The sequence below is a fragment of the Ctenopharyngodon idella genome, chromosome 4 (genome assembly GCF_019924925.1).
Source record: "Ctenopharyngodon idella isolate HZGC_01 chromosome 4, HZGC01, whole genome shotgun sequence".
NCBI lineage: Eukaryota > Metazoa > Chordata > Actinopteri > Cypriniformes > Xenocyprididae > Ctenopharyngodon > Ctenopharyngodon idella.
In genome coordinates, this window is record NC_067223.1 from 29,968,579 (window position 1) to 29,983,381 (window position 14,803).

A 14,803-nucleotide genomic window follows, 5' to 3' on the forward strand; every position below is an offset into this window, starting at 1 on the left:
TCAGCGGAAGAAAGTCATGCAGGTTAGGAATGACATGAGGACAAGTAAATGACAGAATTTTCATTTTTGGATGAACTATCCCTTTAAGCGTCTTTATGAGTTGCGTTATCGTTCATGCAAATGTGATAAGTGTGACAGATAAAAATGTGTGTATTGTGAAATTAAGCATCAGTAAAGAGTGTTAAACTGCACTGAATAAACTAATTTAAAAAAAAAAAAAAAAAAGACCAGCGACAGAATTCAGATAACCACTTCTGTAAACATTTATTGGTCTTAGCTAATGAAATATTTTATTCATTGTTTATTAGTCAATTTCACTCCAAACTTTCATTATCTAGATTCATTATTTAGTCTTTCTAGAAGCACAAGTTTGTTGTTTAGCTTGATTTTGAGAGGTGGGAAGTGGGACACCTCAAATGCAAGGCTTTGGTATCCTGGGATGAAGACCAAAGGTTTGTGAGAGTCTTTGAGCAGCAATATCTTGGTTGTATTCGCTTCCATTAACAGGTGTGAATATGTTTTCATAACTGGATCTTCAAGGGTCAAATCCTCTTTCTTGTCATAGCTAGGAAATGAAAGGGAAATACATTCAGACAAATCATTCATTGCACATAATTATCAAATTATCTTTGATAGTTTGATGGTCACGCACCTCCAGTTACTATTTAGCTCCAGAAAACGTGAGACTCCCGTTTGTGCAGCAAGTGCATCAATGTGTAATGACACATCTGTGTGGCAAGTATGCAACTTCATCAGACTGCTTGGATTGCAATAATAATTCAGTATTAAATGAGCAATCAAAATCAACTTACCTGCTGTTGCTGGCATTAACCTATGTAGTTCATACATTGCTTTCCCTCCTGGGTAGTTGTGATGGGAAACATACAGAGAAATACTTGTGTATACTCCATTTAACATCAGATGCCCTACCACAATTATGGAGCCAATCGTATACATCCATGACTTGTGGTAGTTCTTCAAACTGTATCAAAACAAAAAAAGTAAAAACATTTGTTAAAATTAAATACCGTAGAATTGAATATCAACAAAGATGTTTGCTCTTCCATACCAAAAGAAGAGGGTCTGCTAAAAACACATTTAGTACAGCAGAGCAGCTGTAATCTGCTGAATTGGCATGTTTAAATGTCTCAGATTTGGTCTTAATCACATGTTCAAGGAAAGGAAAAAAGATCATAACCAATGTACTAGTCGCTCTTCTCAGTGCCCAGCTCTTGAATTCTGTTCCTCTTTATCTCTACCAGAGCTCTGCTATTCCTGTAAAACTGGCTTTCAAGGCCATATTTTACTTTTCTTAATACATTTCTATCATTGGTATGCTAAGCAAGTAGCCACATGGTGGCGATATAAACAATATGAACAGTATATGAGCAATTCATTTGCAAGACCTAATATTATTCTGAAAGTCAAATCTGATACTAACTTGAATTTCAGCCCGATACATTGTGTAAGACTATTCTGACGTGCATGAAATGTCACTATATCAAGTTAAAACAAAGGGTTTTTTTTTCTAATTAGTTTAATTAGCAGTAATACATTAATGTAACAGGTTCTATATGACTATGATGGTAACCATATTTATTTATTCAACGTGCAAAGAAAGTAAAAAACATTTATGATGGATGGAAGCACTTTCTTCAGCTCATACTCGTGGGTCCTGTTCACTGTCATTATAAAGCTCGGATGCATCAGCATATCTATTAAAATATCTCCAAAAGTGTTTGAAAGAAGTCAGAAAGAAGAAAGTCATATACACCTATGATGGCTTGAGGGTGAGTAAAGCTCAGGCTAATTTTCATTTAAAAGTGAACTAATCCTTTAAGTTGATTTCATGCAAGAAAACTCATTACTACTATTAAATAGGGGTGTAACAGATCATAGTTACATAGACCATAAACTGATTTTGTACAAACACCACACCAAGGTTCGGGACGCATGTGATCCATGAATCATATTTAACTATCATAAAGTGAAAGAGTTTTCCTGCCAATGTTACTTTTTAAAGTAATAATTTCTTAAAATTCAAAGCAGAGTTGCAGTGAAAAGATACAAAATGATCTGTGAATGAGGCATGTTAAGCAGTTGACAACAACAGTCATCATGGCTAGCAAAGGAGCAGAAAAACTTGAAAAATGTTCTGCATCATTCAAGTCACATGTATTGGAGCATTTTGGGTTCCCTGTAGAATATAATGATGTAAGAATTTTACCATTTTAGCACAATCAAATATACTCAAGTATATCTTTAGTTAGACCTCAGCACTACTTCCGGATAACTAAAGTACAACATTAGTTGTTCCAATTTAGCAGACTTTAAATTTAGTACACCAAAAGTACATTTGCAGGGTATTAAGTACATAAATATGTACATGTATTTGTAGTACTATACCTAGCATAAATTAAATGTATTTCAAATACATTTTAGTATATTTATTTATTTTATTTTGAGTTCTGAAATTTGCAGTGCTTTTGCTGTAGAGTAACCTTATATGCGTAAATATCAAAAACATTTTGATTCTCCATTTCATGACCCCTTTAACAACTACTATCAAAATATGTTTAGCTTACATGAAGGAACAACCGCAGGCAGCAATCATGTTGAACACAGGGAAGGTGTAGATGATAAAACGGAGCTCCTTGTGGGGCAGAAGGGAGTACAGCAGAATGAAGCCTACAGTTACGCCGAGTGGTTTTCTTGTCCGTCTGTCCAATAGGCCAAGTGGAATAAAAAGTATTGTGCTGCCAAGTGCTCGAGGAAGAGCAGAGTAGAAGTACCACAGAAAAGGGAAAGTTTGAGGCACGGAAGGAGTCAAGGAAACATACAAAACTTTGACAGGAGACAGAATCATGCAGAAATTGTTTTTTTGTTTTTTGTTTTTGTGAAGGATTAGTTGGCCCAAAAAAGAAAATTCTGAGTAAATGTTGACAATCTCCATGTTGCAGTTTGCAAAAGGATATTCCCCAGTTGGAACTTTTATTCAAGACTGTGTTGTACCACAGTACCTGACCCTCAGGCCAGAGCAGCTTATTCCAGAAAACTGTGTCAACCATGACAGTGAGACCTACAAGAGAAAGCAAACACACTTCAGACTGTAAAGGCCTGTGTCCATGCTTTGCTGAGAAATAAAACATCAAAAGTCTAAATTTAGTGTATAAAAAAAGCTAAAAAGTAGACAGAAAAATATTGACAGAATTAAAAGCATTTAACTGACCCAAAGATAAAACACCAGCAGGTATGGCATGGTAAAGCAGCTGCAGAAAATGGAGTTTCCTGCTCAGGAGTGACATCAACAACATCAGGCCAAAGAAGAGACACAATTCAGAGCGGAACACAATAATGGCCAAAGCAGAAAGCCAAATGAAGGCACCGTGTCTCTGGGACAGCCAAGATGTGAACGCCAGCAGAGCTATTCAATAAAACACAATTTGGAGAAAATTTTGTAAGCTAAAAGTGCAGAATAATGCACACATATTAATAGAAAGGGATGCTGTTACAATGCAATTTTTATGAATATACAGGTGCTGGTCATATAATTAGAATATCATCAAAAAGTTGATTTATTTCACTAATTCCATTCAAAAAGTGAAACTTGTATATTATATTCATTCATTACACACAGACCGATATATTTCAAATGTTTATTTCTTTTAATTTTGATGATTATAACTGACAACTAAGGAAAATATTACTTAAGACCAATACAAAGAAAGGATTTTTAGAAATCTTGGCCAACTGAAAAGTATGAACATGAAAAGTATGAGCATGTACAGCACTCAATACTTAGTTGGGGCTCCTTTTGCCTGAATTACTGCAGCAATGCGGCGTGGCATGGAGTCGATCAGTCTGTGGCACTGCTCAGGTGTTATAAGAGCCCAGGTTGCTCTGATAGTGGCCTTCAGCTCTTCTGCATTGTTGGGTCTGGCATATCGCATCTTCCTCTTCACAATACCCCATAGATTTTCTAAGGACCATGGATACCATGGTCCTTAAACCAGGTACTGGTAGCTTTGGCACTGTGTGCAGGTGCCAAGTCCTGTTGGAAAATGAAATCTGCATCTCCATAAAGTTGGTCAGCAGCAGGAAGCATGAAGTGCTCTAAAACTTCCTGGTATACGGCTGCGTTGACCTTGGACCTCAGAAAACACAGTGGACCAACACCAGCAGATGACATGGCACCCCAAACCATCACTGACTGTGGAAACTTTACACTGGACCTCAAGCAACGTGGATTGTGTGCCTCTCCTCTCTTCCTCCAGACTCTGGGACCCTGATTTCCAAAGGAAATGCAAAATTTACTTTCATCAGAGAACATAACTTGGGACCACTCAGCAGCAGTCCAGTCCTTTTTGTCTTTAGCCCAGGCGAGACGCTTCTGACGCTGTCTGTTGTTCAAGAGTGGCTTGACACAAGGAATGCGACAGCTGAAACCCATGTCTTGCATACGTCTGTGCGTAGTGGTTCTTGAAGCACTGACTCCAGCTGCAGTCCACTCTTTGTGAATCTCCCCCACATTTTTGAATGGGTTTTGTTTCACAATCCTCTCCAGGGTGCGGTTATCCCTATTGCTTATACACTTTTTAGACTTTTTAGACACTTTTTAGACACTAGAGATAAATACATCTTTTCCTTCCCTTCGCCTCTCTATTAATGTGCTTGGACACAGAGCTCTGTGAACAGCCAGCCTCTTTTGCAATGACCTTTTGTGTCTTGCCCTCCTTGTGCAAGGTGTCAGTGGTCGTCTTTTGGACAACTGTCAAGTCAGCAGTCTTCCCCATGATTGTGTAGCCTACAGAACTAGACTGAGAGACCATTTAAAGGCCTTTGCAGGTGTTTTGAGTTAATTAGCTGATTAGAGTGTGGCACCAGGTGTCTTCAACATTGAACCTTTTCACAATATTCTAATTTTCTGAGATACTGAATTTGGGATTTTCCTTAGTTGTCAGTTATAATCATCAAAATTAAAAGAAATAAACATTTGAAATATAACAGTCTGTGTGTAATGAATGAATATAATATACAAGTTTCACTTTTTGAATGGAATTAGTGAAATAAATCAACTTTTTGATGATATTCTAATTATATGACCAGCACCTGTATAATTCTATTATATATTATTATATATTATAAGAATATATGATTCTTATTGTGTTGTTTTAGCCACATAATGCAAAGGTTTGGAAGTGACAACCACATTTATTAGAGTGAAGTAAATAATTGTTCCGATTTACTTGATTTTTGGTCAAGATATTGTACTGACAATGCAAGAGGTGAGCACTCTGTAAAGTCTACTCCAACACATCCCAAAGACTTTCAATGAACCATTCTTTCACAGTTTGAGCCGGATGAATCTTGGCTTTTTCATCTTGGAATATGGCCATGATGTGTCTTCCTACATAGTTGTTTAAGAAATAAAAAGCTACACACTCCACCAATTAGGATTAAAGGAACTGTTGCCAAACACATAGCATGCTAGAAACATAATAATCACTGCAATAATGATCCAGTCTCCTAAGCATATGCCTATTTAAATCCAAACAGCAACCTTTTTTTTGGCTGGGCAGTGTATTTGAAAATATCATTAGTCCTCCAAGGTTTATAATGGTTGTGAATAGGGGGTCGTGTTTTGAAGTCAAAAATAATGCAATCCATACGAAAAAAAAAGTAATCCATACGACTCCAGTGGGTTAATAAAGGCCTTCTGATGTGAAGCGATGCGTTTTTGTAAGAAAAATATCCATATTTAAAACTTGATAAATTGAAATAACCGGTGGGACGACCGTACGCAGAATGCACAAGTCGACTTGCGCCAAATGAGTAATCCTCTGACGCGATGTATGACGCAGGATGTAGGAGTATTGTAAGCTTAGATGCCTCTCGCGGTTCAAACAAATAGGGGTGTGCAACAAATTTAAGCTCCTCTTCTCTTATATCGAAATCCTCTGAAATTTCTCTTCAAAAATGATCATTTTAGACTTATAATCTGTGACCGGTGATTTGTTTTGCTCTATCCTCTGTGCCTCTGCGTTCGTCATTACGTTGTGTGTCAGGTCAAAGGATATTCTTCCGCCGCAAATCGACTTGCGCATTCTGCGTACGGTCGTCCGCCAGAAGCTAGTTATTTGAATTATTACGTTTTAAATATGGACATATTTTTCTTACAAAAACGCATCGCTTCACTTCAGAACCTTGGAGGACTAAGGATATTTATTAATATATCTCTATTGTGATCGTCTAAAAGAAGTTTGTCATTTTGGGGTGAACTATCCCTTTAACAACAATTAAAGATGCAATGTGTAAATTTTAGCGGCATCTAGCGGTGAGATTTGCAAACTGCAAATAACGGTGCCCACCCCTCGCACCCCTCCCTTTTGGAGAAGCTACGGTGGCCGTCTGGCCGACACGAGACAAAGATGTCGTTGTCTGAGACAGCAGAGAGTAGCCTGTGTGAAGCAATGAGGTTTCTTCTTACTTCTAACAAAAAACGGTCTCTGCTTCTAATAAACCAGACCACTACTACTACTACTACTACTACTACTACTACTACTACTTTGTGCGTATTCAACGTAGTGACGATGCAAACTGCCTCTAACAACACGAACGATTTAGAAGAACAACACAGTGAATAAAAGCGCTCTGTAGAGTGTATCTCTGTTTAGGGCTGCTGTAGAAACATGCCGGTGCATAATGGCGACTTGACGAAGGAGGGACCCGCGGTGTATGAGATAGAATTAGCTCATTCTAATGTAATAAAAAACGGTTCATTATGTAAGGTCTTTATGCACCACTGAACACATAGTTATGTATATTATATTGCATTTCTGTCAATAGATCCTCCCAAATTTTACACATTGCACCTTTAACTAACCATTAATCATGAACATCTCCTTAACTCCCTCTCATAATAGAAATATTGTTCTCACAACCACTCAAAGCTTAAAGTACGATGACAATTCATGCAATTAGTAGTAATATTAAGACAACAGTCATGTTGCTTTAGCTTTGCTTTTAAACCAAAAGAACAAAATGGCTCAGAGAAAATTCTAAATATTGCTCCATGATAACCTAAGAACCATGTTTACTGGCTGTATTATATGTGGACTTTGTACTTTATAGCCTGTACCTAAAGGCAAAGCAATCACATTTGGGAGGGTTCTGGTACTGTAAAACATCAGATGGAACTGTGTAGTGCAGATGAAGCAGAACAGACTGGCCACCATTGACCCAAACTGCCTCCGGACCTCTCTCTGCATCTGCCACAGTGACAGAATCACACATAGTCCAAGAACTCCTCTCACTGCGGAACAGAGAAGAACATAAATGTGATGAAATTGAAGAGGGGAAAAAATAAGAATAATGTTAAGCTACAAACTGTGGTCTCCTAGGATATACCTAGGATTTGAGTGTAAAACTTTGGTGCTTGAAGGAGAGCAAGCACACACGTCATTGGTGCACTGAGTGCTGATATGAACAGCGGTCCAAGAAACGTCCGTGGAACCACACCAGGAAACTCATGATGATCATACTGGAGAAACCATAATAAGCAATAAGGAATTAATAGAGACTTAATGTGCATCCCAATTTGCATACATATGCACTATTCTATGCCATTTTGTAGTATAAACAGAATGTATAAACAGAGTAGTCTGCTCACACTGAAAATTTCCAAGTGTGGAAAGTTGCACACTTCATGCACACAACTGCCACAGTTTACCTTATGGGTGGAGGGTTGGGTCCATACACTAGAGCAGGGGTGGGGAACGTTGATCCTGGAGGGCCATTGTCCTGCAGAGTTTAGCTCAAACCCTGAAAAAAACACTCACCTGCTGCCTGTAACTTTATTAATCCTGAAGACCTTGATTAGCATCAGGTGTGTTTAATTAGGGTTGGAGCTAAACTCTGCAGGACAATGGCCCTTCAGGATCAACGTTTCCCACCCCTGCACTAGAGGACACAGTTCATAGTTCATAGTGTACAGTATGTCATTTTGGACACAACTTTCGTCCTAATGTGGGTCTAGTTAGTCTAATGCTATTGCGAGACAACAAAGTGTCACAGTACAACTACAGTTGTTCTTTAGACATGTATACAGTACTAACATGTCTCTGGACATGTTCCACTGTTCTTTTACTTATTTTAAAATAACATACACATATCATGGTATATGAATATTAATCAGTCTGGAGCATGGTGTTACAATTTTGATAGTACTATAGTAGCCTTCCTCCATACTTTTACGTAACGCTTTCACTTAACTGTTAAAAATCCATCTAATCAAATGTAATCAAAGATCACGAGTCTCTTGAGTTTCACGCACTAAAACACAACTTATCAAACAGAACACAACCCTGACCCAAAAAAAAAAAAGATGCTTTTGAGATATGATCTTACCTTTTCAAATTCAAATCCGTGATACAGAACATCGTGAATTGCTTGTAAATTAAAACTTTCTTCAACTTTAGTGTAGGGACAGGTAAACAAATGTAGAAATACAACACCGATCATAAAAATTAGGAGACGATGCTCATTTACAGCTTCCTTCCGCGCCATCATAGCGCGTCATTCACGTCCTCAGGCGCTTGCGCAAACGTCTGAGCTAAAGAATTGAGTGGGTAGAATAGAAATTCGACAGCAAAACAAGTTATGAAATAGGCGGGGCTTAGCGGCTCGAAAGTTTTCTGTGATTGATACGGTACGTTGGATCTAAATATATATTTAACTTATATATTATATATATATTATAACTTATATATTTAACTCGCTTTTGAATTAAATTCAGTGCATATTAAGTTTCATTAGTCAGATATAAATAGAGCAAGTTGACGTCAAACCCCGGAAGACTAATTGCCATTTGCCTCGAGATTTTCTTATTGATTTTTATAATGGATTTTTCAATTTATTATGAGTAAGGTTTGTGATAAACATAAGTTGACTATACTTGGACGTATTGTTCTACAACGTAAATTACAAACACCCATATAGAAAACACATTTTTTAAGCTGTTATGTTTATTCAAAAAAAAAAAAAAAAAAAAAAATTCTAAGCAAGAACGTTTGGAGTGTGAATATGTGTAATTTACTACGTAGAAAATCGTAAAAAATTAATCGTAGAAAATTATGTATAGATCATAAGAAAACAGCTCACACAATCATGAGGAATAAAAATAAAAATTGCTGCATGCTTTTAGTACTTCCATAAAACAAGGTAGTCTACCAATGTGGGGGTTTTTTCGAGTGCTTATTGCCAAAGATATATGGAAACATCTTATTCATGTACATATTTTCGTTGTGAATACATTGTCTTAAGAAAATTTTCGACAGATGTTAATGTACCCAGTCCTAGTCCAAGCTTAAATAATTTACTGATTAATGTCAGCAATTGCAAAAGAATAAAGGTCAGGGGGGAAAAAATGTGTAGCCTGTAAAATATAGGCTACAAGTAGCTATTTTGATATTGTGACAAAATTACACACAAACAAAAAAGAAATGGTCAACAGAAAGATCATTATAGTCAATCCAAAGAAACTATTGCTGATCTTTAAAATAGAAATCTTTCATAAACAATATTTCGCCTTCTCGTGCTATAAGCTACAAGTCTTAGGCCTATATAGGGCCTAAAATTTAATAGGTTATTCACCCAAAAATGAAAATTCTCTAATTTATTACTCACCCTCACGTCGTTCTAAATTTTCATCTTCGGAACACAAATTAAGATCTTTTTGATGAGATGACAATGACCACCAATGACCACCTCTTCGCAATGACTACCTCTTACCCACAAACCTCTTCCGCATAACCAACACAGCACGTTTGAGCTTCCGGAAGAGGTTTGTTTTTGTGCATCATTTAGATTAGGTTGAGCTTCTGCTTATGTTCGCTGATCAATGTTTAGATCAATGTGAGTAAAAGCCTAAATTAAATCTGTTCATCATAAAAAGCGTCTCTTCAGAAAATTTGGACTAAACTGCTTGATTCATGTGGATTCGATTTCCGATCTCTTTATGAACTTTTTGAAGCTTCAAATTAGCCATTGCGAAGGCAGTCAATGGAGGGACAGACATCTCTCAGAATTCATCAAAAAGATCTTCATTTAAAAAAAAAAGCTAATCATAACTGCTAGTCTAGGATCAGTTTTCTCCTTAATAATAGCATTTTGGCGATTTGGCAAATGATCCAGACAAGCCAATCACAGACAAGTCTGTTGATTTCTTGAACGCAATGGCCAATCATAGGTGATTAATTATAATCCACACCTCGCTCAAAGCCAGATTTTTTGTCCAATTCTGTGTTTTGCATGCTTGCAAATTCTCTCATTATAACAAAGTGTACACATTATGTAAATATGAGATACATTGTACAGTGTAGACAGCTTCATTGATTAAATCTCTTTTTTTTTTGGCTCATTTTATTTGTAAAAGAAAACGTACCTAATAATTATGCACAACTGAATATAAGGCATTTTTCATTTCCAGCCTTCATGAACAATTATATATCACTTATAAATTATTAAATATAAAATTAATAGTGGTTATTAAGATTAATGTGGTTTGGAATTGGTAAGATGTGCCTGGAAAAAAAATATGATCAGAAAATCAGTGTGCCTAATAATTTTGCACACATTGTACTTATGAGCAATTTATGACTTACCACAATTTCCTGATTCCTCTAAAAGAGTTTAATACAGTGGTTAAGGCAATCTCACCTGGGTTAGTTCATCTTGTTAAAAGCCACTCCATATATAATCCAAGGAGAACAGTCACAATACAATCTATTTTGTTCTTGGATGGGATTGATCTATTGGACAAGAAATTAACCAATAGACACGTATGCCAAATTCTTTCAATTTAAGAAAAAAATTGGAGTTGAAGTTCTATTGGAGGTCTTTGGTAGAAGATATAGATTGGAAAAGGGCCTGGCTTTTACCTGGAAAAATACTGTATGTCCAATAAAGCTAAAGAAATACATTTAAAAAATTTTACATAAAATATATCCTGTCAATATTTCTAAATATCTGGACATTGGCAGTTCATGTGCTTTTTGTAAACAAACAGAGTAGATATTTGCACATCTGTTTTATGATTGCCCTATATCCAAACAATTTTGGTCTGACCTTGGTTCCTGCATATTCGATTCTGCCAATGTTACTCATTCTTTCAGTCTTAAAGACATTCTTTTTTTATTATATTGATTATAAAAATAGACCCCTAGAGTATATTGTTAATTTCTTTATTTTATATGGCAAATTATTTTATTATTATTATTATTATTATAGCAGGACATAAGACAAAACACAGTCAGACGATTTCATCAATAAAAAAAAACATAAAACAGAAAGTAAGATGTACATATAATTATGTGAAGTGTGTGTGTAAAATTGTGTTAAGTATGTGTATATCTCTATTAAGTTTCCTAATGTAGTTTCCTATGTAGAACATTGCTCATTATATATACAATATATGTACAGCAATAGTAATGATCAGAAATGTAATAAGAGAGACAGAGAGAGAGAGAAAAATAAAGGGGAGAAAAAAATAAAACAAGAAGAAAAAGAAAAGAAAAAGAAGTAAAGAGAAAAAAAGGGGGGGAAGTAAATTATCAGAGAAATGGTGAGGTAGTTGAGAGCAGAAGAAAAAAAGAGAAAAAAGAAGAAAGAAAAAAAGAGAATAAATAAATAGGCACATAAGTTGCAAAAGAACAAAAATATATTTAAAAAAAAAAGGGGGGGGGGGGGGGGGGGGGGGTTGTATGGGGTCACAGAGGTGGTATTAGATTAGGTCGCTATTTAGGGGCATCAGAGTGGAACAGCCGGGAATGCTCCGTTTGAGAGTGTACCCACTGGACCGTTATCCTCTCACCCTTGATGGGAAGAATTCATTCACTGCCCGGTAGAGAAAAAAAATAAATGGAGAAAAAGGATAAAGGAGAAATAAATAAATAAATAAATAAATAAAAATAAATAAATGAAAGGGAGGAGTAGAGGGAAGATAGATGTATAGATTACATATATACATTCAATGGTGCTATTATAATAGTAGAAGCAGAATAATAAATAGTTTTATTATTATATATGTCAATAATGTAGATCAATACATACACATATACATACTTTTATATATCTAAATATATTTCCCTTATTCCCTTTCTTTCTCTATAGATTTGTAAAGTTGTGTTAGATGTGTTATGAGCTGTAGGATCCCAGGCGTCTTCAGAAAGTGGTAGTATAATTGATTTATCCCAGTTTATTGTGTAGTCTGAAATTTTGGAGAAAATATTAATAGTTTTGAAGGTTTCTTGTAGTGAGTGATAGGGATCCTGTAAGCATAATAATAAATCATCTGCATAGAAACAATATATGGCAAATTCATTCATAAACAAAAGTTTTCAAATGGTATTCCATCCTATCCTCACTTTGAAACTGAATTAATCTCACTTCTTAAATCTCTTCGTTATACAAACCCGATTCCAAAAAAGTTGGGACACTGTACAAATTGTGAATAAAAAAGGAATGCAATGATGTGGAAGTTTCAAATTTCAATATTTTATTCAGAATACAACATAGATGACATATAAAATGTTTAAACTGAGAAAATGTATCATTTTAAGGAAAAAATAAGTTGATTTTAAATTTCATGGCATCAACACATCTCAAAAAAGTTGGGACAAGGCCATGTTTACCACTGTGTGGCATCCCCTCTTCTTTTTATAACAGTCTGCAAATGTCTGGGGACTGAGGAGACAAGTTGCTCAAGTTTAGGAATAGGAATGTTGTCCCATTCTTGTCTAATACAGGCTTCAAGTTGCTCAACTGTCTTAGGTCTTCTTTGTCACATCTTCCTCTTTATGATGTGCCAAATGTTTTCTATGGGTGAAAGATCTGGACTGCAGGCTGGCCATTTCAGTACCCGGATCCTTCTACGCAGCCATGATGTTGTAATTGATGCAGTATGTGATCTGGCATTGTCATGTTGGAAAATGCAGGGTCTTCCCTGAAAGAGACGACGTCTGGATGGGAGCATATGTTGTTCTAGAACTTGGATATACCTTTCAGCATTGATGGTGCCTTTCCAGATGTGTAAGCTGCCCATGCCACACGCACTCATGCAACCCCATACCATCAGAGATGCAGGCTTCTGAACTGAGCGCTGATAACAACTTGGGTTGTCCTTGTCCTCTTTAGTCCAGATGACATGGCGTCCCAGTTTTCCAAAAAGAACTTCAAATTTTGATTCGTCTGACCACAGAACAGTTTTCCACTTTGCCACAGTCCATTTTAAATGAGCCTTGGCCCAGAGAAAACGCCTGCGCTTCTGGATCATGTTTAGATATGGCTTCTTTTTTGACCTATAGAGTTTTAGCCGGCAACAGCGAATGGCACGGTGGATTGTGCTCACCGACAATGTTTTCTGGAAGTATTCCTGAGCCCATGTTGTGATTTCCATTACAGTAGCATTCCTGTATGTGATGCAGTGCCGTCTAAGGGCCCGAAGATCACAGGCATCCAGTATGGTTTTCCGGCCTTGACCCTTACGCACAGAGATTGTTCCAGATTCTCTGAATCTTTGGATGATATTATGCACTGTAGATGATGATGATAACTTCAAACTGCAATTTTTCTCTGAGAAACTCCTTTCTGATATCGCTCCACTATTTTTCGCCGCAGCATTGGGGGAATTGGTGATCCTCTGCCCATCTTGACTTCTGAGAGACACTGCCACTCTGAGAGGCTCTTTTTATACCCAATCATGTTGCCAATTGACCTAATAAGTTGCAAATTGGTCCTCCAGCTGTTCCTTATATGTACATTTAACTTTTCCGGCCTCTTATTGCTACCTGTCCCAACTTTTTTGGAATGTGTAGCTCTCATGAAATCCAAAATGAGCCAATATTTGGCATGACATTTCAAAATGTCTCACTTTCAACCTATGATATGTTATCTATATTCTATTGTGAATAAAATATAAGTTTATGAGATCTGTAAATTATTGCATTCCTTTTTTATTCACAATTTGTACAGTGTCCCAACTTTTTTGGAATTGGGTTTGTATAAATAATAAAGAATCCCTAAGATTTATTAAATATTATGAAGAAATATTTAAAGAAAATACAAAACTTTCCCTGTATATTAATGTGTGTATGTTATTGTATCAATACAGTTGTAGTGTATGCATTCTCTTTGTCATCTCATCTTTTGTTTTTTATTGTTTTTTGTATAATCCTTTTTTTTTCTTTGCTTTATTATATGTATTTTGTATGTAATTCCTTGACAATGTTCTTATGTTATTGAACATTACTTTTTTTTTTTTTTTAAAAGACGCAGTTATCACAAAGTAGTATGTCCAAAGCTTAGCTACTCTTCTGCTACACACTCAAAAGTGTGTACTTTTTCTTCACAAAAACAGTACATTCTTTTCAAGATTCAAGATTACTTTATTTGTCCCTTATTACTAGGAAATTTGTCTTGGACAAAAGGCTGCCACATAAAAAAAACATACAATTATAGTACAATAACAAACACAAAAACAAATACAGACACTACTGCTCATTTCACACTGCCTTACATCCTGAATTTAGAAGATTCACTGATAGAGGAATGAAAGAACTTTTATACCCATTCAGGTATCTTTTCCTGTATTTAACCGGCACCCTATAGTGTCTAGGGAGTAGTTCGTATTCAGAGTACAGGACATGGGAGGGGTCCGCTAGAATTTTCTTTGCGTGTTTAACTATGGCCTTCTCTAAGAGAATTTGGAAGGGAAGGAAACTCCTTAACCCTTATCACTTTCATTGCT

The 14,803-nt window shown here is 36.2% G+C and overlaps 1 protein-coding gene across 1 annotated transcript; it reads right to left on the minus strand.

Moving 5' to 3' along the window:
* Positions 1–239: 239 nt before the first annotated feature.
* Positions 240–8,612, minus strand: alg12 (ALG12 alpha-1,6-mannosyltransferase). Its single transcript, XM_051890151.1, has 9 exons — positions 8,407–8,612; positions 7,408–7,540; positions 7,139–7,312; positions 3,230–3,424; positions 2,975–3,079; positions 2,586–2,808; positions 813–982; positions 653–728; positions 240–565 (listed from the first exon to the last, which is right to left on the minus strand). Exons 1-9 carry the CDS (start codon positions 8,566–8,568, stop codon positions 331–333), a joined length of 1,473 nt encoding a protein of 490 aa, XP_051746111.1. The 5' UTR covers positions 8,569–8,612; the 3' UTR covers positions 240–330.
* Positions 8,613–14,803: the final 6,191 nt, after the last annotated feature.